Source organism: Parasteatoda tepidariorum, chromosome 5 (genome assembly GCF_982258835.1).
Source record: "Parasteatoda tepidariorum strain Cologne lab strain chromosome 5, Ptep-v5.0, whole genome shotgun sequence".
In the NCBI taxonomy this organism is placed as follows: domain Eukaryota; kingdom Metazoa; phylum Arthropoda; class Arachnida; order Araneae; family Theridiidae; genus Parasteatoda; species Parasteatoda tepidariorum.
This window is the reverse complement of record NC_141759.1, coordinates 7,305,759-7,331,689: the sequence shown is the minus strand read 5'-3', so window position 1 is coordinate 7,331,689 and position 25,931 is coordinate 7,305,759. Positions and strand designations below refer to the sequence as shown.

The window sequence follows — 25,931 nt, the reverse complement described above, 5'->3', positions numbered from 1 at the left end:
CACTAAAGAAAGGATTTGAGTGAAGAATTGCAGTGAAACAAGTTAAGAAGTGTAATACAAGAAGTATATTATTTAAAGGACAGGAGCTGTTTATATAATAATTTTAAAATAATTATTATATAAACAACTCTGTATAGCAAAAACGATATTTATGACCAGTATATTTTAGTAAATTTTCTAATAATTTGTTTACACTTATTAATTCTATAATTAACTTGAGATTATGTCCCTATTTTCTCTGTAATTAACTGGTATTGATATTTCTTTTCATTCTAAATATATATATATATATATATATATATATATATATATATATATATATATATATATATATATATATATATATATATATATATATATATATATATATATATATATATATATATATATATATATATATATATATATATATATATATATATATATATATATATATATATATATAATAAATAAATACAAGAAAACAAGAAGAAAGTTAAGAAAAACAATAAGTTTCATTTATTGCGCTTAAGCTGCAAGTAAACAGAACTCATTAGATAAGTTCAAAATGAAGAATTAAACAAAGAAAAATTAAAGACATATGAAAAAAAAGGGGGAAATAATAAGTAAGAAAATAACAAACAACAGTTTATAAAAAAAAGAAAGAAAAAAAGGATTAAATTTTATTTAAAAAACCGGAAAAAAAGCGGAAAAGAAAGATATCATCTTTTTATCAGCCCACACGATTATATCCACAAAACAGAGTGCTTTCTGATATTGTATCAATAAAATCAAAGCAAAATATATTAATACAATAGTGTAAGGAGCACTCTTTTATTTTAATAAAAATTACAACAAATAAAATTGATCACAAAAAGTAAAAATAAGTAAAAAATAACATGTATAAACAGAAAATAAAATAAAATAAAAAGAAAAAAAACAGTAAAAATGGTTTATAAAGTGAGTAGCAAAATCAGATCAACTTACATTTTTCAAATTTCTTTTTTCAAGAATGATTTAAAAATGTTTTCGCAGAAAGATTGCCAGATTACAAAATGTGAAAACAAAAGCGCAAATTGAGTGTAACAAGAGGGTTTTAAAGTGTCGTTCTTACTGCACTGCTGAAGTGATTTGTTATCAATCACTTCAGTGTGAAAATCACTGGTCATCATCTGAAGTGACAAATCACTTCAGCAGTTCACTATTTTATATATATATATATATATATATATATATATATATATATATATATATATATATATATATATATATATATACACATAAAACAACTAAAAGTTAAAATTCAAAAAGTGTTTTTATATTTTAAATATACAATAATAACAAAGCAGAAGCTGACAGATATAATAGCGATTCCATGGTATTGCCCCGCACGTCATGCACGAAATTAATTCATATATTTTAGAAAAAAGCATTTGTATCTATTTCAGAAATATCTTGGTATCAAATTTGAATGCATAATAATTTTATTAATACTCTTAAAAAAACTGCAAAGTTATAATTTTATACTATCCTTTTAATATGGAATCACCCTCTGTATTTTAAAAAAATTTGTAAATTTGTTTCTTTACAATTTTATTTTATTTTACTTTATTTTATTAATGTTTCCTAAAAATTTTATTTATGTCTCCTCTAAGGTCGGAACGTGGGGGTTTTGGAAGGCTGAAACCGCGAACAATGTTGAAAACCATACACATTAATATTACATTAACTAGCATCTTGATCACAGTAATCCTAATATAATATGAAATTAATGTAATATCTGTGCCCTGCTATCTTTAGATTTTGCTGAGATCCATTATCTTTAAATATGAGAAAAATAGCTGTTTAAATAAAACTGCGTAAATAAAACGCAACTCGGATTAAATGAATGGTAAGTTATGATTAAAACAATGCAAAGAACATTCCATGCTGAAGTCTATTTCCTGGTACTTTGTTTCTATTTGAAGAACATTCAGAAATATATATAATAACTTTCATTTTAATATTAAAAGAAAGCTTTTTATTGAATCTCATATTCCAAAACATGCGCAGCTGATTTCCATTTTCTTTTGTATTGCAGCAATAATAGAAACATTGCTTTTGTGCTGCATAATTTCTATTGCTATTGTTTTTTCTGTTTATTGAGAAGTTTTTTGTGTTTGCTTCACTAAAAAAATAGTTTATTATTTACTATGTATTCATTTTACACTGACTGTAATTTGTCGGAAAGAAAACTTGCATGGACGGAAGCGGATGGAATAAATTGTCGTTATTGTAAATTTTAACCTGCTTTCTTTTACTCGAAGCAGTTACGAAATATTTTTGCATGCCAAAGTAAGTAACCAACAACTATTATCTGAGAAAGAACCATCTTTGTTCATTCGGGTAGTGGTTACATACATGCAGAACTCAAAAATTCTTAGAAGTACTACATGCCTGATTCTAATTAAAAATCACCTGAGAGCAATAATTTTTAATAAGAAGTAAGTTAACCAACATAATTTATTTCTATTTCTCTTTTATCAGTGACTGTGAGCAATACCTATTTGTTAGCTTTGAAAATTTCTTCAATTTCTTGACATTAATTTTTTAATACTTCTTAATCTTATTATAATTGAATTAAATCAATAATTTAATTTTTGTAACATTTTATAAAAAAACGAATTTAAATACTTTTATTATTTTCTTAGCAATCAAATGAAAGCGTCAATTTTTTAATTCAATACAAATGTATAACTTAGTTATTCAGCGTCGCGACCATTCGAATATTAAAATCTATCTTTAATTTTATTTCTCTTTAAGCTATTTAAATTCTCTAACGTAAAAAATGTGTCGGTTATTTAGAAATCTAACGGTCCTTTTGGTGATTAAGTTGTAGCCAGTTTATTTAAAATTTAATATTGACAACACGAGCTTGGGATTAGTTTTGGCTATATAATTCGTCAAATTTTTTATATATCTTTCCATGTTCTTAAGCATCCCTTAACAGCTATGCGTTTACTAGAAATTTGAACTTGGTGCTAAAACTGGCGTATTTATTTATTTACTTACTTAGTTTTTTAAATTTTACATCTGATGGCATATTTAGCGTTTTGGAAGTCTGATTTCCTCCGACCTTTGAAAGTGTCACGAATTTGTTTTATAAAATCATACCTAAAATGAAACTGCCTTTATATAGGTATAACAGATGGCTTGATTTTGTTAATAAGTGCCTTTTTTAAATTTTAAACTTGACCATATTTGTTAATTTTTAAAAATTTTCCTTAATATAACAAGCTGTTAATTCAAATCTTAAAAGTAACCCTATTTTGGTACAAATGCTATGTACAAAGAAATTTTACAATTACCAAAAGTCATGATAATGCGTCTTAAATTAAACCCCTATTATTTTTAATAAATAACGTGTTTCTGTTAAACACACATTAATAAAACCCCCTTATTTTAAAAATTAATAAAACCTCCATTATTTTAAATAAAAAATAGGTTTTCTTAAAAATTTGCGAAAAATCCTAGTTTTATTGCGAAAAATCCTAGTTATAAATTAGCGAAAAATCCTTAACCCCTTGGGGACGGTTGATTCAGAGAAGCATTCGTACAAAATCAGAATCAAGTTGTAATTAAATAAAAAACGGGAACTTAAATGTAGTCGTTGCTAATTTGACAGATTTACTTTGCTCTTACTTTCATTATTGCTAGATTAATCATATATATAATCAATGTTAATTCAAAGTATAACTAAATAGTTTTATTTTGAACAAAGTAATGGCGAATTAAATAAATCAAACAATTATAACTCCGCCCACAGATAAACTGCTAAAAAATTACTTTGATTACCAGTTTTATCTTTTGACCCTGATTGATACAGATTTATGCTGGCACGTATTTGTGACAGTCGGCCCGAAAGGGTTAAGGCTCTTTTTTTTCTCTATATCTCAGAAACACAATTAAAATTAGTTTTTATAAATTTCCGCCATCCTATTTATTAATGGTTTATTATTTCAGTTTAATTTACACAATTTTACAGATGTTATTATATTGGATGTTCTAATACCATGTGCAATCTATAGTATGCATATTATTGCTGTTGGTGCTATATATAAGAGCACGAAAGAGAGAGAGAAAGAGCGATTCGTTATCAATTAGACAAGATTTAAAAACCGTCTCGATTAACAACTTTTGTTTTTTCTAATTTATTGTTTGAAATCCTTTGTTTCGTTCTTGTGAGAGCTAATATTAGTGAAATAAATAAAAAAACTTTAGATAAATTAAATTTTTTATTGGTTTTAAGAATCCTATTCTTGATATGTTTAAATTTCATAATATGTTAGAGAATTTAAAAAAAAATTTCAATTAAAATATAATAACATAATTAAAAGCTATAAATATAATAAACTCTTAGTAAAACTATTTTTAATTATAATGATATATACCATAAAAACTGGAAGCATTTAATTACTCCATTATGAAATAGAGGAAGTTTTGGAATTTATTGATGAATATCATATAATTATTATTACTAGCAATTTATTATTGAAAATTTAGAAATGAGAAATTTAAAGTTATAAAGCACCAAGATTATATCTTTTTACCAGATATTTTTTTATTTTTAAAATACGTTCTGAATGATTTTAAATTGTTTTTATCTAAAGATTTCCAATAGATTCTTTCTACGTTTTGGTCTGTCTTCAAAATGGAAATGGACAATCTATCAGAGCTTAAAAATATCTTTCTTCTTAATTCTAAAATATATGTAAATAACTGTAATTATTCAAAAAAATTTTTAACTGATCCTGGTATTAAAAAAGTTCTTTAGAATTTTTTTAATTACCCGCTTACATTAAGCTAACGACAATTATGCTATATTCTGTAAAAATTCTAAGTTGAGCTTGTAAATCAGGAGTAAATAAATAGTAACATTTTAAGTTTAACAAAGTAAATAATATTATGATTTAAAAAAGATTTTTTGATACGAGGTTAATAATTAAAATTAATAATGTACGATTGCCATACTTAATAATCTGTCTAAAATCTCGTTGCTAATTAAATTTAAAAGAATCACTTGTAAATCTAATAACTACTTAATAAACATAGCAATTTTTTATATAACAACTTGATTAAAATTATTAACAATATTATTAAAGAAGGTTTATCTTTGATTATGACCAAAAAAAGACAAAAACTATTTAAGATTTTATTAAACACAACATAATTATATCTTCAGCGACATTTTATTTCCTGTTTCTCTGTAATGGCATTCCACTTTAAAAACTAATGTTTTTAATCGTTATTATTATTATTATAAAATTATTCTTAATCCCAAAATTATTTACTGGAATATTCTAATTAATTTGCCTGAGAGCGGTGCGTTTCTAAAAAAGAGATTAAAGGTGCCAATTTTTGATTTACGTTTTTAAAAGCTCCTAAAGGTGCCTTTTTAATTCGGGGTTTGTGAAAAAGTGCTTAATTTTAAAGACAGATGTTTTTCTTTGCCGCGTCGATTGCAGTTTTAAATTACAAAAAATGCATGATTTTCATAATTTTCTCTGCAATATTTCTGAAAAAGTAGTTATATTGTCATGATTATGTAGAGTTTTTGAAAATGTTTTTGAATTTTATTCTTTCTATGTTTATAAATAAAGAACTTTCAACGATAGAAAAAAATATTTTTAATTGCTGCACAAATCCTAATTATGATTTCTTTTTGAAAGTGATTAAAAATATTTTTGAGTACTTGAAGAGTACTTAAAAGGTGCTCATTTTTTGTTGAAAAATCTGGCTACGCACCCTGATTCGCATTTTTCGTTCTTTTAACAATTATCTTGATGACGGAAAACAATTTTTATTCAGAAAGATGTAATATCACAAGGATCTAAAGTTTCCATTAACTTTAACCGTGTAGGATCAGGGTATAGAGCATTCGCCTTCCAATGAGGTGCGCCGGGTTCAGATCCCAACGATGGCTGGTTGATACGAATTCCGCACTGGGCTCGCACCGTCCACAGTGCTGACGTAAGATAATCTCAATGGTAGACGGATCATGGGTTAGAGACCCTTTGTCGTCAGGTTAACCGTGGAAGGTTTTCGTGGTTTTCCTCACCACGTATATCAAATGCGGGTTAATCATCAAAAGTTCACCAAGAAAGAAATATTTCTCAGAATAATTGAAACAGGAGATCCCTTGTCTTATGAATTGGGTTCAGAATTATAAGTCTATGGAATTGGACATTAGTAGTCGTAAATCCAAAATTGGGTTTGAGGTACAGCGACGGTTGAAAAATTTAATTAACTTATTTTTGCACTATTAAAAAATGTGTACTAAATATCAAATTTGATTTAAGATTTATTGATAATTAAACTGTCTCAAATGTTCGAAATTCTATGGTTTTGTTAAATAATATTTATTCTGAGAAAGTATTATTGCTTTCTTATCATTATGATAACATTGTTTTTAATTTTTTTGGACTTAATTATTCAAAAAGAAGAAACTATCTACATTGCTTACTTATATGATAAAAAGAATGATGTTAAGTTTAATATGAACTAATTGCATGGAAATTTAATATTTCTAATAACATTTATTTAAATATATTTTTATTCGAATCAATAGAATTAAAAGAATTTGTGGAAACAAAACTGTACATTTCCAGTAGGAATGGGTAAACCGAAATTCTTAAAATTAGACAATTTCAATACTGACGTTCATAATAAGGTCATAATCAAGTGCCTGATCAACTGATTAGAAAACCGATCCAAAAAAGCTAACTCTGGATAGGTCTAAAGGCTATATACTTAAAAAAATCAGTTTTATTATTTTTTGTTTATATGTAACTGTTGGGGGCATTTATACACTTATTTCAATTCTTATTAGCGTTCCTAAATCAAACATTTTGTAAAAGTCAAAAAAAAGAAAAAAGAAAATAGGAGGAAAGAAAGAGAAGAAATTCCTGTTATGGACGAAACACATAAAGAATTAAAGACAAATAAGTTTCTTAAACTTGTTAAGGTTACATTTTATTTTTTCGAAAATAATTAGTCAGCAAATGTTTAAGTGGTAGAAGTTCTATATTTGCATTATCGAAGAGCATTTTATGTCGATGTTTAGCATTTGAGACTTCAGCATTTTCCTTCAAAATGAATTCTGTTAAATATATCTGTTGCGCAGCTGTATAATAATAATGAAAAAACATGTTAAAATTAACTAAAAAGAAGAAGAAAAAAACTTTTCAAAAAAAATTTCATATCAATCATTTTTTCATTTTATTTTTGTATTTTAAATAATTTTTTTACGAAAACAACAAGTCTATAATACTGTTTGAATAAATATGTCAGCACGACGACGTAAATATTATAATGAAAATTTATTGTCTCTGCATAACTAACACTTTTAATATCTTATAACAATTACAACAACATAACTCGACATTACTTATTTTAACACTTTTTTGTAGCATTGATTCTAGTGTATTCAAATAACGAAACTGTAATTCATTTTATTAGCAAGAAAAAAATATTTATTTCAATTAATTTTAATTAATATAGTAATTAGTTAATTATGTTAATTAATTGAAAACTATTAATCATTCGAAATAATAGATTTTTAATCGAAATATTCGAATAGACAAAGGTCACATTTCAAATACACAAGGATTATGCTTCCTTAATCGTAGAATACCCCCAGAGAGCATTAAAAGTTTGATTTTAATATAGTAGTAACATTTGTCAAAAAACCTTACTTTTTCAGATATTATTTGACTATTTAGCAATCCATGAGCTATAAATCGTTAATTTTGAGTATTGTGTCGCGAAATTAAGTGATATGTGACGAAACGGACGAAAAATGACGAAAATGTTTCCTCAACTCGAAATCTCATCGCAGTGCATCGTGGGAGATTGCTTACTAGAATGACGAAACTAGCTTGAAGACAAGACAATTGAAAATAAAGTAATGAAGAAAGATGGGGGGGGATCAAACTCTATGCTTTATCTATATGTCTTGTGTTAGTAAGGCGACATTGACCAAGGTATATAGTGTCCTAGATATAGTGATTATTTGGAAAGCATTTGGCACTTCAAGTTTTATTTCGGTAAAAAAAATTTGACAAAATTTTTTTTATTATTGGCCAATTCGTTTCGTCGAAAAAAATATCGATTGTTATTTTGACATTTTAACGAAATGTTTGCTACAAGAAAAAAAAGGTTTCGTCGAAAATAAAGAAAGTTTCGTGAAATTTGAGAATCCATTTCTAATGGTACAACTTTTATAAAGAAATGCAAATAAACCATTCTAGTTTGAAACAATTTTAAATTTATCTATACTAGTTAACGAGTATGAAGTTTGTTTAATTAGCCTTTTCATATCGAAATCGGATGTAAAAACATAACACTTCATCATTAAAAAATTTTATAACAATTAAAGGAAAAAAATTCAAAAACAATTTTTGCAATAAAAGCTTATAATAATATTTTTTTGTAAACTTTTTTACCTGTCTATGTTCAATCTTTTGAAAAAAGTAAAATTATCATTCAAGTATTTTTGCTGTGTAAGACTAACGTTAAGCCAATCAACCTTAGTAAATCATTAAGAAAAAATTGCTGCGAGTTTGCTTGCTATTGGCTCCTTGGATGTAAAAATGTTTTCTTTGCAAATTAGTTACTATTCCTTTTCTGGAAACTATAAGCAGAGAATTATTGTCACAATACTTAATTGAAGTAGCTATTGTAGTTAATAAAGTACTTATAACCCCTTCCCAATGTATTTAGCGTCAGGTATTCAATAATAGTTCGAATAAAAAAAGTTCAAAAAAAATTTTTTTTTTGATTTGGATATCTTTAAAAAAAATTTTTTAAATTGTATGAAGTGGTCTATAATTTATTTGATATAGTATAGCAATCTGCAGTAAACTTTATGAACTATAATTTAAATAATTCTTCAGTGATTGCTGGATAACTAAATACTATGTCTAAAGATCGTACAAAACATTAATTTTTAATAACATCAAGTGATACTTTTACTTACGCTTGCGTTTTGTATTCCATGACATGCTTCAGATTTTGTGGGATCAGCACACGTCGACTAAAAAATTATAATTTTTTTAAGAGAAAAATACATTTAACGCTTATTTTACAAATAAATTTTAAAAATTATTTACAAGTAAATTTATATACTCTTAATATTAAATTTGTTTTTCGATTTATTGATGATACAATTATTATACAATTTTATGGAATAATATTTATCCCGAGGAATAAATGTAGCTTAGTATCTGTAGTTGATAACGAAATGAACGAAAGTGCATTAAATGCCTGGTCTAAAAAATGTAATTTATATAAGAAATTTAATTAATTTTTAATTTATAAACAATAGCGAGAGTGCACTGAGGACGATGCTCTCAATGATTTATTTTTAGAGATGATTGTTTAATAATAATAAAAAAAAGTTATTTTAGAAAAAAAATAAGCACCTCAAACAAATAAAAAACCTCATATTTTGAAGTCTGATTAATTTTTATGATATAAAATTAAATGCAAACTAAAACATAAAACTTAATTATTTCTTTATATAAATTAGTTCTACCATTTATGAATGGTGAATTTGTTTGTACACATAATTATATGAGTAAAGGTAATTTTTATTGAAGCTAAATTTTATTCATTGATTCAGTTTACATGACGTTTAATTTGCTTTTTTGTTCCAAGAAAGTGACACTAAGATAAATTAAAATCGTTTGCAAAATTTTATGTATAGTGCACAAAAAAGGGGAAAAAAAAGAAAAAAAGAGAAGGACCACACTAAATACTTTTTGTTCCATTATTGGATTTTCGCTTTCTAGGGCTCAATCTTATTGGTTTGGGGGGTGACCTCGAATACTGTAATTAGTAAGTGCGGACAATATTTTAAATTACTAAATCAAACAGAAAAAACTCTTTCTCTGAATAAACATACCTTTTTTAAATAGATTCGGATTGCTGACCTACTTAATGTAAGGAGTAGACTCAATATGGGTTATATGGTTCCAATAGTATGGTCAGAAGAGCGGTTTGGACCCCTTAATTAAAATTTTACTTTTTTAGCGAATTGAAAAAATTTTATACGCAATTTCAAAATTCATTTCCCCACAGATTAAATATCTCGACCTCTATTAAATAGAATAATAAAAATTAATAGATATTTACTAAAAATTATACTTCGCATGGAATTATTTTTGGATAAGAGACTTTTATAATCATGTGGAAAAGCTTTTCAATTCGCTTAAAATGCTCTCAAGATGTAGCGAAATACGCCGGATGTAAAATTAACTCTAAGTGGTTTAAACTTTGGACAGCTCTCCTTGTCCAAACTATTAGGACTCCTCAGATTAGATTGTGGCTACACCCTATATTCTTTTTGTCAGGAATCCGAATTCGTTGAAAAAAGACATGTTTGTTCATAAAAAGTAGGTTTTTGTGTCTGATTTCGTAACATAAAATATCGTCTGCGCTTATTAAATAGCATACTCACCCTTTGAACGGTAAAGAATGAGTCCTTGAAGGTAAAGATCCGATCATTAACTTAAAAGTTATTCAGGGTGATTTTCTTGTACTGTTTACCTTCGATACATTTTGAAGTCAATTGAGGTAACCCCTAAGAACTACTGACCTCCATTAACTAACATTTTTTTGTGGAACAAAGTGGTCGTTCTCGAGAGTTTTCACTTTATCTCGAAAAATTATTTTAATCTTAATTCATATAAGCCTGTAAATGCATATATTAAACTAAACTCAGTGGTGCGACCGCCCATGGAGGGCCAAGGCCTACTGCGCCCGTCTCAGTTTTCTTTACCTTTGGGCTCTTGGGTGCAAGAGCAGATGTTGTCAGCCTAAACGCGGAATTCCCAGTGTTTAGTTCCCAAGCATGCTTGGTACTCATTTTATCGACCCACTAAAGGGATGAAAAGTTGAGTCAGCCTTGCCCGGCCCGAGGATCGAACCACGGACCTGTGACCCAAATGCATTTTAAATGCATTTGCTGTCAGAAATATATATAAACTTTTGTTTTTTCCGTTAAACTTTTTTTCCTGTTGTTCACTTTAGTTTTAAATTTCAGTCACCTGAGAAGCATTTTTATCAAAAAGAAAATACTAGTTCACCTATTTTTATTCTGATTTTTTCTTATCGTTCGCATTCTTAACAAAATCCCTCCGCCTTAGTTTTTATACTTTCCGGTCTTGGAATTTTTTTTACATATTTTTTATTTACAAATGTTACAATTCACATTTTCATTAGTTGTTTTAAATTGATATAAGAATTTTAATAGATTTTACGTTTTCAGAAAATATATAATATAGTGCCTGCTATTTCAGCGTGCAGGAATTATGATTGAAAAAATTCACGCACTATTCTTTTTTTCAGATGAATATAATTCGTAAACATTTTATCTCGAAAAATGTTACAGAAATTGTGTAATAAAGCAGAAAAAAGAAATGAAAATCCGAGATTTATGGAATACACCGAATCCGAATCACTATCTTCATAATCAAGAAATTTTCTTTTGTTATTCCCTCAGCTGACACTCGGCAAATCCATATCTTTCAACAACGCTAATCGCGCGAAAGAAAAACAAAAAGCATGCTAAGTCACAAATACGCGGGCAAAAAATCTATCAAGAGAAGAAGGAAAATTCATGAAAACTCTAGTGCCATCTGGAAGTGAAAATAAGCATCAAATAATGCTTTTTTTTAAACCTACACGGGGAAATGGCGGGATCAGTATTGAAATAGGCTGAAAAAATTTCTTCGCCCTCGATTTTCATGTGACCCGTAGTCGGTAACGAAACTAATACCCCGGTCAAATCGCAAGAGCCGTACGCAGAGGGTTAGGAACTCTGTTTAATCACATCGGGATTAGTTAACTGACACAATACTTACTATCCCAACTTCTATTGCATACTGAACCATTTCTGTAAATATTTCATCCTTAAAAAGAAATATTTTAGTTTAATTTCGAAAAAACAATAGTTTTTTAATAAAAATATATTGTTGCATATAAAAATAGCAACTAATAAAAATTTAAAACAATGATTGAAAATCACATTTTTCTAACATCAGCGTTTCTAACACACTCATAAAATTTTATTTTTCTGACTTACGATAGAATAACAGCAGCAGTCTGCCCATCGATTAATTGTAAAGTTAACAGTAAAGAAATTTTTTTACCTTTACGGATCTGAAACCGTGTACAACTAGTATGATTAAAAACGAAACAAGAATACAAAACTGCACGGTTTTTCAACCATTTGCAACTGGCATGGTTTCAAAACCGTATTTTTTTATTGTTTAACTGGTCATTGGAGCTATGCTTTTTGTTTTGTAATAGGCATTAAAGTTACGTTTCAGTTGAGTTGTGTTTTATCAAAAGAACCGTGGGATGTGATTTAATTTGTTTATCTGAATGTTTCCTCTCCCGTAAGAGATGCGAAATACCAGTCGTTTTTGTATTAAGCAGCTTTAGGGTGCTGGCGCCTTTGTGTGAATGGAGCATTATATTATATTAGTCCAGGGTTACAAATTGGAAAGTGCAGGGCACTCTTCAAGTGTTGAAGAGAATGGAAAAAAATATAGTGGAGTCAACGCTGGGACTGGGACCCGGTTGTAATATGTACCCAGCTGCAAATCAACTAATCGGCTTCATTAGGTGGACTGAGCTGTTATGATGGTTATTTAACTGTATTGGGTGAAAGGCTGATATTGGTTTTAAAGTAACTGTAAAATATAAGGAAAATCGGATAGTTCTAAATAGGAAATATAGGCCAATATGCCTATAGCAATTATTGGTCTATTTCGCATATATAGAAAAATATCAGAAAATAGCGGCAATTTGAAACACTAGTGAACTAAGATTCGTGAATGTTTGTCCGATGTGGGCCCAAGTAGTTTTGTTGCTAGGGCGGATTGAGCTTGTCATTCCGCCTTTTGTTGTGGTTAGAAGAAAAGTACGATTTTTTTTAATATTTTTGATAAATATTTTGATTTTTTTTGTCTAATAAACGCTAATAAATGGAAAAATGTTTTTTTTTTGTGTTTACGATACTTACTGCGCAATTTACATCAAATACCTAAATAATCTTTTCAAAACCGTGAGACAGAAATATACAGACAGAAATTTATGAGACAGAAATTTACTACTGATGTAGTAATGATTGCTATGATGATTAATACTATTATATGATGATTATACTATGATGATTAATGCTTATACATTACTATGATGATTTAATACTTCGGATGTATGACGAAAATGTTTTTTACTATATATTTATTTTTATACTATTTTTGTGAAGAGATTCAGATTTAAAATCGAAGACTACTTGAACCATTTAAAAAGTGGTTGTCTATCAGAAAATAGACTTGATGACGAAATTTCAGAAGACAGGTGCCGCGATGTAGCTGAAATTATATGAGTGTTGCAAGAGAATAATAATAATATATTTTTTTTAATTATCATCAGAAGAAAAAGATGTACAAAGATATTATTATTTTTTATATACTTTGCATAGTTATTGATATTTTCACCTTGCTGTTTTTGATTTATTTTACATTATATTTTTATGCTATGATTTTTTAAAAACATTTTTCCTTTAATCCATTAGAGCAGTGATTCTCAACCAATGTGCCGCGGAACTTTTGTGTGACGCCAAATTCTTAAAATATGCCGCCAAATATTAGAAATGATACAATAAAAATTATAATGCCTTTTTTTACTATGAGTAAAGTTTAAATTAAAGAAAAGTGTATACAATATTATATATATATATATATATATATATATATATATATATATATATATATATATATACTTTTTGTAATTTTTCCGCGCTTTAACAGCGTGAACATCTTTGTCGGCGATTGTGTTGTCTCTGACAATCTTAAAATAAGATGGAAGTGTTTAAATAGTATATGGCACACAATTTTAAAAAATGTTGTAAGAGCTAATCATTAAAGTAAGCTATGCAATTAATAAACAAATTAACAAAGGAAAACTAAAAAAAACAAATATATAAAAAAACAATTTAACAAAGGATAACTAACAAAAATTAAGCTAACAATTAATAAGTAGCAAAAAGACTAGTTAACAAGAAATCACAAAAAAATAACAGTTAATAATTATAGAAAACAAGCTAACAATTAATAACTAGCAAAAAAATAAATAACTGTTACTAACTAATTAAAAATTGACCGAAAGAAATTATTAATCCCTTAATAAATGCGCTTTTGTAGTACATATTATTTTATTTCACATTCGAAATTAATATCACAAACTATTTAACGCAGTGTAAAATAGGTAATTAAACAACTTCTAATCTAATTTTTTTCGCTGTGTGCCGTCAAATCGTTAAAAGTTAATCGTAAAAATCGTTAAAAGCGTGCCGCAACAAAAAAAAGGTTGAGAATCACTGTATTAGAGCATGAATTAGATCAATTTGTTTTATTTCACAAAAAAAAAAAAAAAAAAAAAAAAAAAAAAAAAAAATACAAAGAAGGGTTAATAATTAACCTCCGCAAATAAGTTCAGATATTTTTTTTTATTACTTTTTATAATTTTTCCAATTCTTTCGTGTAGTTTTTTTTGCAAGCTGAAGGGACAACTTAGATAATTTTTTTGTTTAAAGTGCTTCAATAATAATTATTGTCATTCCTTATAATGAATTGACATTACTAAGTCGATTATGCAAGATACCTGTTTTTCGTCATCCATGGCACACAAATCTTGAAAAAATGCTTCCCTCTCTTCCCAGTTCCAGTCCATTGAAGAAAAATCTGCGAAATGCTTCACTGCGTTCACACCATACTTTAAAAAAAAATAAGAAAAATAAAGCTATTGCGAATTTTTGCATTTTCAGTAATGGTACATTGAAAGAGAAAAGACATGATCTTAAATATTTATTATTTATCTGACCAATGCGACTAAATTTTCATGTGCAGTGCGCAAAGAAAAAAAAAACGGACAAACCTGAATAACATTTTGTTTTATGATGGGAACTTTCACGTTCTTTTACTCAATCTTAAGAGGTTAAAGCATTGACCTCAAACATGCTGATTAATTAGTGTAAACGATATTTAATGTGACGGAATGAGAAGCACAAACTTACATCCTCTGTAAGATAAATATACATTTCATTTGACGAACTCAGATTTCTTACCTCCGAAGTGCAGAGGGGTTGCTGCAATCTAGAAAATATGGTCCTCACAGTTTGGTCAGGAGAGCAGACAGAACGTTTTACTCCTAATACATAATATTACTTTTTGTGTTTTTAGCTGTAGCTCGAGAACAATTATAAAGATCGTTTATCCAGAGATAATTCAATGCAAATGAATTCTACACCAGCATTTTGGTCTGTGTGAGCCAGCTGCTGAATTCGTATCGACCAGCCATTTCAGGGATTTGAACGTGGTTTATTTATATACCTTATTGGGAGGCTAACGCTTCTTGGACTCAATCTTAAGAGGTCAAAGCATTGACCTCAAACATGCTGATTAATTAGTGTAGACGATATTTTATGTGACGGAATGAGAAACACAAACTTACATCCTCTGTGAGATAAATAAACATTTCATTTCACGATCTCAGATTTCTTACCTCCGAAGTGCAGAGGGGTAGAATAAAAATATTTTAATAAAAACTTCAGAAGTTAACAGCTGGCATCAAAAAACAAAATTGCAGTATGTTTCCATCTTCAACTTAAAGAAGCCTTGCTGTGGAATAAATTTGAATGAATCAAACCAAGTAAAATTTTTTACATTTGTCATTCCCTCATGTCATTTTTTAGAGTAAAATAAAATACAACTTCATCGAGAAAGTGGATAATTATATGCTGCTTTCTTGTATGAATATAATTGTATGTGATTGACTTCAGAAATTAATTAGGCCTAACTGTTATTTTTAAATTTTATTGAATTCGTCATTCCCTCACTAGTGTATAAAGTGAGGGAATGACGCTGAAGTGAGGGAATGATTCAAGATGAGTTTATTATTAAATTTTTTTTTGTTCAATCGTGCCAGCCAATTTTATTTCCCAGACCTGTAAAAACTATTAAATATATAAGAGTAAATTATAATAAATATTAGATATACTTAGTATGTTATCATTTTCAAACTTTAGGTAGATGTAACTTAGATAAAAACATGTATTAAAATAAATTATCATTCCCTCACTATTAGTGTCATTCCCTCACTTTTTAAATAGTGAAAATAATTAATTTACTTATTAATTAATTTGAAAAATAAATTAAAAAATTAATAAATTAATTTATTTATTAAATTAATTAATTAATTATTAATTATTATAAATTAATTAATTATAAATTAATTATTTAAAAAATTAATTAATTTAAATATTAAGTATATTTTATAGGATATATACTTTCTTTATAATGCCATTACATATTTCTATTAATATAAAAAGTTTCAGAGCTTTTTATTCACTTTACTTTTTCGGGATTTTATGAACTGAAAAATGACAGTTTTCGTGAGAATGACCCATATATATAAGAGCACGAAAGAGAGAGAGAAAGAGCGATTCGTTATCAATTAGACAAGATTTAAAAATCGTCTCGATTAACAACTTTTGTTTTTTCTAATTTATTGTTTGAAATCCTTTGTTTCGTTCTTGTGAGAGCTAATATCAGTGAAATAAATAAAAAAACTTTAGATAAATTAAATTTTTTGTCCATATGCATTTTTTATACATTAAAAAAATATGGAATTATTATGATTATGTCATAATATTTTGAAATTTTTTTTATTTTCCACTTATTTCTAAACATTTTTCTTCATTTTAAAAATGAGTCTTACAATGTTTATCATCATTTGAAAAAAAATAAGCTTTGCATTTATACAATATTAAAAGTTTTCTTGATCCTTTAAAATTTTTAATTTTAAAAAAGTAGCCGCATGTTTCGAAAAGGGACCACTGTTTAAAATATCGCAGCTGAACACTGACCAGTAGAAAATTTTGTAAGTTTGTCCTTCTTAATATTTACATTGTTTTAAAGTAAACTTTTATTTATTACTTTAAACTGTAAGGTATTTTTTTTACTGCAGGGTACATCTTGACGATGGTGATCGTTTCACACAGTTGGTGAAACTGTTTGATCCAGACATGGCTCAGGGGGTGTCCCATAATGGCCATGTGTATGCCATGACGAAGGCCAGCAGCACCCTCTCACCAGTTGCTGCTGTCAGAGAAAAAACATCTGGCTTGGTTCAAGTAATCACACTTTTTATTTTAGGTTGTCAAAGAAATGTTGATCTCTAAGTTAAATTTGACTAAAAGTTTGTTATAATTATACGCATTTGCTTAATGTGGTAGGAAGATTGCACGCATATCATTATCCACTATTTAAATTGATCACATTTGATATATACCCAAATATCATTTGTTGCTTTTTAAGAGTCATGTGTAAATGTACCAACCTTCCCCCCCATTTTTTTTTCTTTAGACAGAAAAATTTATTCAAAAGTAAAATAAGTTTTTGCTGATATTCAAATTAAGTATTTTTCTCTCTTTCATTTAGTTTTTATCTAAAGATTCTACGATTTATATTCTTTTTTCCTTTAGTTTAGATTTTTTGATTCTTTCAAAGAAGCATTTTTTATTGAATGTTTTGTTTGGAAATATTGGGTTTTGGAAGCAAATTGCTTCAGTTATCAGTTAGGAATTAAAATTTTATCTTTTAAGGACTCTGTAAAGTTTTTTTTAATTCAATTACTATAAAAAATTTATGTGATCTAATATAGAATAAAAATATCTAATACAGTTTTTAAGCACTTTGTATATTAAAATCTAGAAAGATTTAGAGGAAAATAGCATTTATTGTTCTTGAAAAAACAAAGATCTTATTTTACTTCCTTTAATTTCCAATTATATCCTTTTAAGCTCACGTTCTTGAAAAATTTGGCTGATGCTTCTAGCCATGATGAAATACTTCAAAAGATTAGGAGGTTAGCTGATAACTTATTTCACCAAAAAGATCAGAAGGTATCTATTTAATATCTTAGTATATATTTTTTTCTTGTTCACTTTTCATGCTTAAAATTATAATAATATATATTTATTTGAATGAGACATTTTTATTTATATTTATTGGCCTTCTGCGAAGTTTTTAATCTTCATATAATGCATTGCGTAATTTTACATTGCATGATATTTATTGCATAATTTTATGTTTCAAATTGAATAAGTAAATTTACAATTCTTACTACAAAGTGTTTTTTAATACACTTGTATTCATAGGGCAAGCAGTAAATTTTAAATATTTTTTTCATTTTATTCTAGTTTGTCAAAAAATCAGCATATCTCCAGAGTTGCCATCTCGCAAAGAGAACAGGGTAAACCAAGAAAAATCACTTGAAAATGCAAGGAATTTCGAGTTTTTCTTCAGAAACTGGAAAAAAACAAGGAATTTGGCTTCGTTATTTTCGTCTTTTAAAAATTGTGACCACTCAAAATGGAATATTTAAGAAAGATATTTCAGATATACTGAACAATTTCATTTACTATATCAGTATTTGTCTTAAGTCTGTTCAGCTGTTCCTTTTTCCTAGAAATTTTTCAAGCAATTGAAACTAGTATAGTTAGCCTAATACACAAGAGCAGAGTGATTGTGTTTTTTCCTCTTAATATAGTGTGAAAAATATTGTACAGTCCTAAAAAAAAAAAAAAAAAAAAAAAAAAAAAAAAAAAAAAAAAAAAAAAACGAATCACCCTGAATAACTTTCCTTCTAATGATCGAATTTTCAAGTTTTCAAGTACTAAGTGCCAATCTTAATTTTTTTACATATTTAAATTTTTGACCTTCAAAATATAGGGGCAAATTTGGGAAATGTGGTCCCTTTTGTTAGGAGAGAGATCCAAAGTTTGGACCCCTTAATGTTACCTTCACTTTTTGAGCTTAGCAACCTACACTGCTCAAAAAAATTAGGGGAGCACATGGCTACCCTAATTTTTTGAGCAGTGTAGTAACATTAAGTATTCTTCTTTTGAATTAGTCTATGGGTTATTATAAAATATTCATTTGTGGCGGCGACTTTTCTTGGCTGTTTTCTGGACAATCGTCAAATATATAAACCTTTATTGCGACCCAGTTTACGACCCAATTTTTTCACAATTTTGTCTACCCCCCCTCCTAATTCACGGATCAGGATTCCAAACGTGCAAAAAAATATATGTTCATTCAGAGAAAGTGCGCTTTAGTGTCCGATTCGTAACTTAATTGTTTTGAGGACTGTACATAATGGAAATAAATCTTTTATTTTACGGAAAATAATTAAATTGTTTTTATGTTATAGCGTTGTTTATAATTCTTTATATGTCAAAATTGTACAAAATAGACCAAAAGCACATATTTTTAATTTCTTAATATTTTATGTTGAAGATATACAATTTAGTAAATATAGAGTTTTTTAGTACGCTACAGTAATTTTAATTATTTAAATATAGTTAATAATGTTCTAACTAAATTGTAATACTAAATATCGTAATTTTTATCATTTAATTATAGGAAGAGCACCAAAACTAAAATAATTTGTTTGCCATTCGTAGAATTTGTAGAAAATATTTTTTTTTTATTATACTTTTCTATTAGAACCATTTAACGATTAAGATATCCCAAATAAGATATTGAACTATTTTGTCTATTTATGAAGCCTGGCTACTAAATAACAGGACTGTGCATGCTGTTAGACTTAATGAGGGGGAGAAGGAATGAAATGTAGTTGTTCTTGATGCGGTGGAACGATCCTTTATACTGTTTAGTTTGCTTCTTATCCCAGGTATGTGATTCTTCCGCTAATTTACGAAATTCAGCGAAGCTCAAGATCGCGTATTCACCGACTTCCGATAATTTGAAATTTAAATTTCATTACTCTGCATAAGTCTCGTTAAGGAGACATTTATTCCGCCCTTACCAGTGCACTCATTTTTTCTTCTTTTCTTCCTAGGTTCTCATTCACGAACCATGACTTTTTTTTACGCTCTTTTGTTAGAGAAAATGATACTTTGGATAAACTTCAAGAACACGAAATAGAAAAAAAAATCCATAGAAACTTCGTCTAGAAATAACAAGCTACTGAGGCAAATACAAAAGGATACTATTGATAATCTAAAAACGTATTTCGAAATGACAAACATTTAAAAGATCGTTCGCTAGAAAAAGTACTAAAACTACACAATAGTGAAAAAAATACAGAAATTTTTTTTTATGCTATCACATGTCTGTTATCCTTGTTTGAGTAAGGCATTTTTGTCAGAGTGTCTTGATAATGATAAACTTAAAATTTAGCTAACATTTTAGCAGCGTTTTATTTTGAAATTCTTTGAGAAATTAAAAAAAAATAATAACTGAATGTTTTAAATTGCAAAAAAAAGATTGTTAAAGGAGAACTGCGTGTCGCGTAGTGAAATTTTTGAATGGCTAAAGCGATTTTCGAGAGGTTGAAGTTGCTGAACCTCTGGTCGACTTGTGATATAAAGAACTGATAAAAACATTTAAAAAATGAATGAAATCGTGCGTGAAGACCGAGTGTTTCGGTGACGTCCGATATTCTAAACATTGGCAAAGACAATAAGAAAAATTTTGATGGATGACCAAGGATTCGCACAAGACTGAAGTTTTCACAAAACAGTACATAAAAACCTGACGAGCGAGTTAAAAATGAGCTGGAAAAATATTTGCTCTGACACCAAGGAATGCTTCACAGATAGTCCCAATTGAGAATGTCAGTCCATGTGACGAAACTTGGATTTTTCATTTCAACCCTGAAACTAAGCCACTTCACTTGAAAACCCTCATATTCAATGAGAAAGTCCAAAGCGAAGGTCGTCCTTTTCGGTATGAATGGATCATCCTGATTGAATGGGCAATGGATGTCACGAGAGAGCTTATAGGAAGAAAAAGCCAGATCTGTAGAGTAACATAACAACAGAACGATTTTGAACCAAATCAATGCTCTGGCATACAATGACGTGCACCAGTCAGTATTCACAACATGGGGAGTTTTCGGTCAACAGGGATTGAACTCACGACCTCTTAGTTCAACGCCCTACCAACCAAGCTTTCCCAGCCCTATATAATGATATGCATTTTTTTTTTCATTTGTATAATGCTTTCATTAAAGCTAACTTTTAAGACGGTTATTTAATTTTCAAACTTCACACATAAAATATATTTAGTTGATGAGCTTTGTAAATTTATATAAAATGAATCAAAATAAGGTTTTTGCTAAAGAATATACTTTGTATTAGCCCTTTGTACTCAAGAAGTGCCTCCCAATTCATTTCTTATGGAAAAAATTCCTATTTCACTGCAATTATTACTTAAATATTGATTTGAGGCATGTATGTTTTTTTTGTTTTCATTTTTGAAAAGAATTCTTAAAGTGCATATTAAGGGCAGTTTTTATGAAACACCCCGCATTTGCGACGACGTTAAAAAATAAAAACAATGCTGCATCTAATCCATCATCTAATTTGTGAACTGCATAAAACTAATAAGACAATTTTTGAAATCCATTGATTGATAAAGATTGAACAGGATTTTATCTATTATCTATTTGAATTTATCAATGCTGGTGAGATCATTCAATCAATAATTAATTTTTGAAAATTTATAAGTTCTAGCAACTGCATAATTATCTGCATATATCTGCCAGACATATCTGTATGTTTGACTTTATAAATGCTGGTTAGTAGGTATTCTTCACTACTTATTTTTTGAAAATGTACAAGTTCTTGCAACTAGCAGAAGTTTGAAAATATCTCTAAATGTAAATTGCTTAAATTTTAACTTCATGATGTTATATGTGGAAGTTATATGGTGTTCACTTCTCGACGTTATGTGTGGAAAGTGTGTAAATATTGAGGTATGGCTTGTTATCTTTAACAGGCCAATCTATATTATATAAAACGCTTATACGTACGTATGTATCAATAAAACCAATGATATTTCTTTTCTCGCGTTGGCAACAGTTTACATTTTTAATTGTAGGCGTTTTGTACAAATCTCTAAACTTTTTTTCGTATTTATCCACATAATTAAGAAGTTGTGAACTCATTACGTAAACACAATAGCATTTGTCTTCGATTCTCAACGAATTCTAACCGAATATGGGTGTGCTACATCAATTTTCGCCGAGAAAAACACGGTTGGTTGGTTTTGAGTTCTGAAATAGTTCCTTTTCATTGGCAGAAATGAGAAATGTTATGCTATTGCTACAATATTTTGAGTTGAGCTCTTTACTATTCCACGCTTTGTTATATCATTAGATGCCGTTTTATTATTTCATGTTTCAAGTTAAATTTTATTAGAGTTAAATTATGAATCTTAATAATCTACGTACGGTATATAACAATCTACGAAGAAGAGAGAGCCGATCTAACGAAACTCCAGAAGAGCAATATCAACAGAGAACAATTAGAAATGCTACAGAGCGAGTTTTGTGGTTGAATACTGTTTAGAAATGTGTACATAATAAAATAATATTTAGAGGTTAAGAGTTGCCTCAGAAAAATTTGAATTGTTGACATTGTATTTAACAATGGAAACAATTGAATTGTATTGTTGACATCAGAACTAAAAATATCGTGTTTCAACTTGACAATACTACCTTAATTTTTACTTACATAATTCTATGATCATTTTTTATTTTTCTATATATATTTATATATATTTGCATTTTACAACTTCATATTAAACTTCTGTTGTGTGTCTGAATATATGTGACATTTAGAACAAAATTAAGGTTTAGAATTGCCTCGAAGAAATTTGAATTGTTAACAACGACTTAAACAAAAAGTTTTATTTTAACTGACTCATTTTCTTACTCTTTTCTTTGTTTTTTATACATTTTATATTTTTGTGATAGAATAAAATAACTTATAGTTGCTCTGCTTCTGAACACTGATGAAAACACATATGATGGGCTTCATCAAGAATAAAAAATATATGCATTTATATTACAAATTCCATATCATTAGGGTGGCACCCTTCAGAGAATTAAAAATACAAAATTATCTTCATCGAAGCTGATGCTTTACATCCGGCGTTCAGTGGCGGACTACTATTTCATATTATTTTACATCACATGGCTTTAGCCCTCTGGTGGGAAAGGCTTTAAAACAAAACTTACAACAGTTACTTTTCTCAACAACTCAAATTTAGAATAGTGTGATTAAGAAAAATATGCGAACTGTTTGCAATTTCAAATTAATAGTGAAATATACAAGTTTTAGAATTTTCACAATAAAAAGTTTTCGGAACTTCAGTGTTCAAAAAAGTATACAAAAGCGAGACGCTAAGAACGTTCCAATGAGCGAGCAAAGCGAGAATCGGATTGCGAAGCAATCCCGAATGAACTGTGAAAGCAGCTCGGAGGGATGACGAGCGCTAGCGAGCAGGGGGTGAAGCCTCCTAGTTCTGTTTTAAAACAGTATCATTAAAATACCTTGAATACAACAGGTTAATTCGAAAAACAAGTTTTTAGATAAAATATGTAAATTCTTGCTTCTTTTGCTTAAATAAATTTTAACTATGTAAATTAAGATATACAAAAATATAAAAAATTTTAATTTTAGGTATCTGAAAATATCAGAAGGCATGGGCACAGTATTAATACGGACAGAAATTCAGAAATCTCAATCAAAATGGTTTAAAATATAGAATTGTATATAGTGTATTTATTTTAAATAAAGTGCTTTTGACTTTAAAAAAATAGAAATAAAAAAAATCAGTTTTTTGAATTTTTTTTATAGTCTATCGTTTAAAAGGAAAAAAAATATGTCTGATAAGGTGATTTTAAAACACTTCATTTTATAACTGTTGTTAAACAGCCCACCCAATTTTGGGTTTATGACTGCCAATGATCAACCCTAAAGCCTTGTAACTTTGAACCCTATCCAGAAGACAAGGGAATTCTTGGATCAAGTATTGGGAGAAGTTTTGTCTTCATGGAGGAATTTTTGATGGAACTAACTCGCATTTGCGTTACATTGGGTGGAAAAACATTAAAACATCCCATGGTTAGCCTGACGGTAAGGGAACTCTCAGCCATGATCCGTCTACCACTGAGGATATTTTATGTCAGCACTGCGGTCGATGCAAGCCGGATGCGGAGTTCGTATGGGCCAGCCCTCACTGGGATTTGAACCTGGTTCACCTACTAGGAAGCCCCTGAGCCATCACGACTCTTGAGGCATATTTAACAGGCTCGGAGATTTTAGCGTCTACACAGTTTGAACACCTGTAATTTTTTTTGCATGGATATATCTTTGCTGAAATGAATTTTGTAATTGTGTACGAAAAATTTTCAATTCCACACTTGAACAAACTCTCCCGACTAAACTATGGGGACCACTTTTCCAAGATTGTGGCTACTCCTTTTATTTCAGGAATCAGAAATTCGAATTTTTTTTAAAAAAAAGAGGTATGTTTTCGTGTAATCCAATGACGCAAGTGATTTTCTTTTTCAAATTCAAAACTTTTCTTTTTTTAAAATTCAATTCATATTAAATAAATATTATAACAGCAACGAATAAATTAATATCAAATTGGATATGTCAGTGAACACGTTCTTGTCCCATCTTCCTTGATATTTACGCTCCATATCTCTGATATCCTGATTGAATCTTTCCCCTTGTTCTTCGCTGACTGCTCCTACATTTTCAGAGAAAAAGTCCACGTGAGTGAAGGAAGTGCATATTTACACTCATGGAGCAACCCAACGTTTTAAATTTGTCCAGCAATTTCATTACTATTTCCTTATAATCAGGATAACCTTGTAATAACCCAGAAATTTACTGACGACATCTTTGAAAGCAACCCAAGCTTCTTTTTCCGTTTCTGTCATGTTAGTCTCAAATTCTTTATCCTTCATGAGTTTGCAGATATCTGGATCAACAAATATTCCTTCGTTCAGCTCTGCTTGGGATAAACCTGGAAACTTCTTGCACAGGTATTTGAAACAATTACCATCCTTTGGAACAGCCTTGACAAACTGCTTCATTACACCTAATTTTATATGTAGCGGATGTAACAATACTTTTTTCGGATCAACTAAGCTGTTTCAAATAACTCTCTTGGTGCCAAGATTTTGTCTTTTCGGCCATTCTTTTTTGACCCAATGTTGAGTCTTGTCACGGCTGTCCCACTCACAAATGAAACATGGGTACATTATAAATCCCCGTTGTTGACCAAGAAGCATGGAGATAATTTTCAAATCACCGTAAATGGTCCAACTGTGGTCAATATATTTTATTTTGTTTAGGACGATAGCCAGGCTTTCGTAGCATTCTTTTAAATATACTGAGTGTCCAACTGGTACTTATGCATACTGGCTCCTATGATAAAGAAGAACAGCTTTGAGGCTTCCCTCAGATGAATCTATAAACAGCCTCCAATCATCTTTATTGTAGATGACATTAAATTTTCTCATCAATCCAGTAACTTCAGAACAATAGACCAAGTACTCCTCTTCATCAAAGAAATTAATAGATTCCTTTTCACGATTCCTGTACCAATAAAAATATGTTCCTTTGGCCAATAAGTTTTTTTCTTTAAGTCTGGTAAGTTTTTTTCTTTAAGTCTAATTAAGTTGCCTTTTTCGAAAGGCCAAGATCTCTAGTCAGATCATTAAGCTGAACCTGAGAGGATGGCTGAGGTAAACCGGCTAGAGATGGTTTATATTCGATATCAGAGTCTTGAACTTCTGGATGTTCCGAGTCTGAACACTCGGAAGAGATGATTGGTAATTCAGTTGAAGGCAAAGGCTCAGGCACATCAGGTCCATGAGGAACGGGGCGTATGGCCGATGGAATGTTATTAGGATAAGATATTAGTCTTTGATTTTTCCGGTTATACCCACGAGCATAGTAGGAACAAAAATAACAATCTTCAAAGTGGTTTTGGGGCTCCCTCCACGTCGTA

The 25,931-nt window shown here is 28.8% G+C and overlaps 1 protein-coding gene across 1 annotated transcript; it reads left to right on the top strand.

The window, feature by feature from the left end:
- Positions 1–2,100: 2,100 nt before the first annotated feature.
- Positions 2,101–22,501, top strand: LOC147808532 (presequence protease, mitochondrial-like). Its single transcript, XM_087163300.1, has 4 exons — positions 2,101–2,462; positions 17,056–17,221; positions 17,891–17,992; positions 18,290–22,501. Exons 1-4 carry the CDS (start codon positions 2,380–2,382, stop codon positions 18,344–18,346), a joined length of 408 nt encoding a protein of 135 aa, XP_087019426.1. The 5' UTR covers positions 2,101–2,379; the 3' UTR covers positions 18,347–22,501.
- The last annotated feature ends 3,430 nt before the right edge of the window (positions 22,502–25,931 follow it).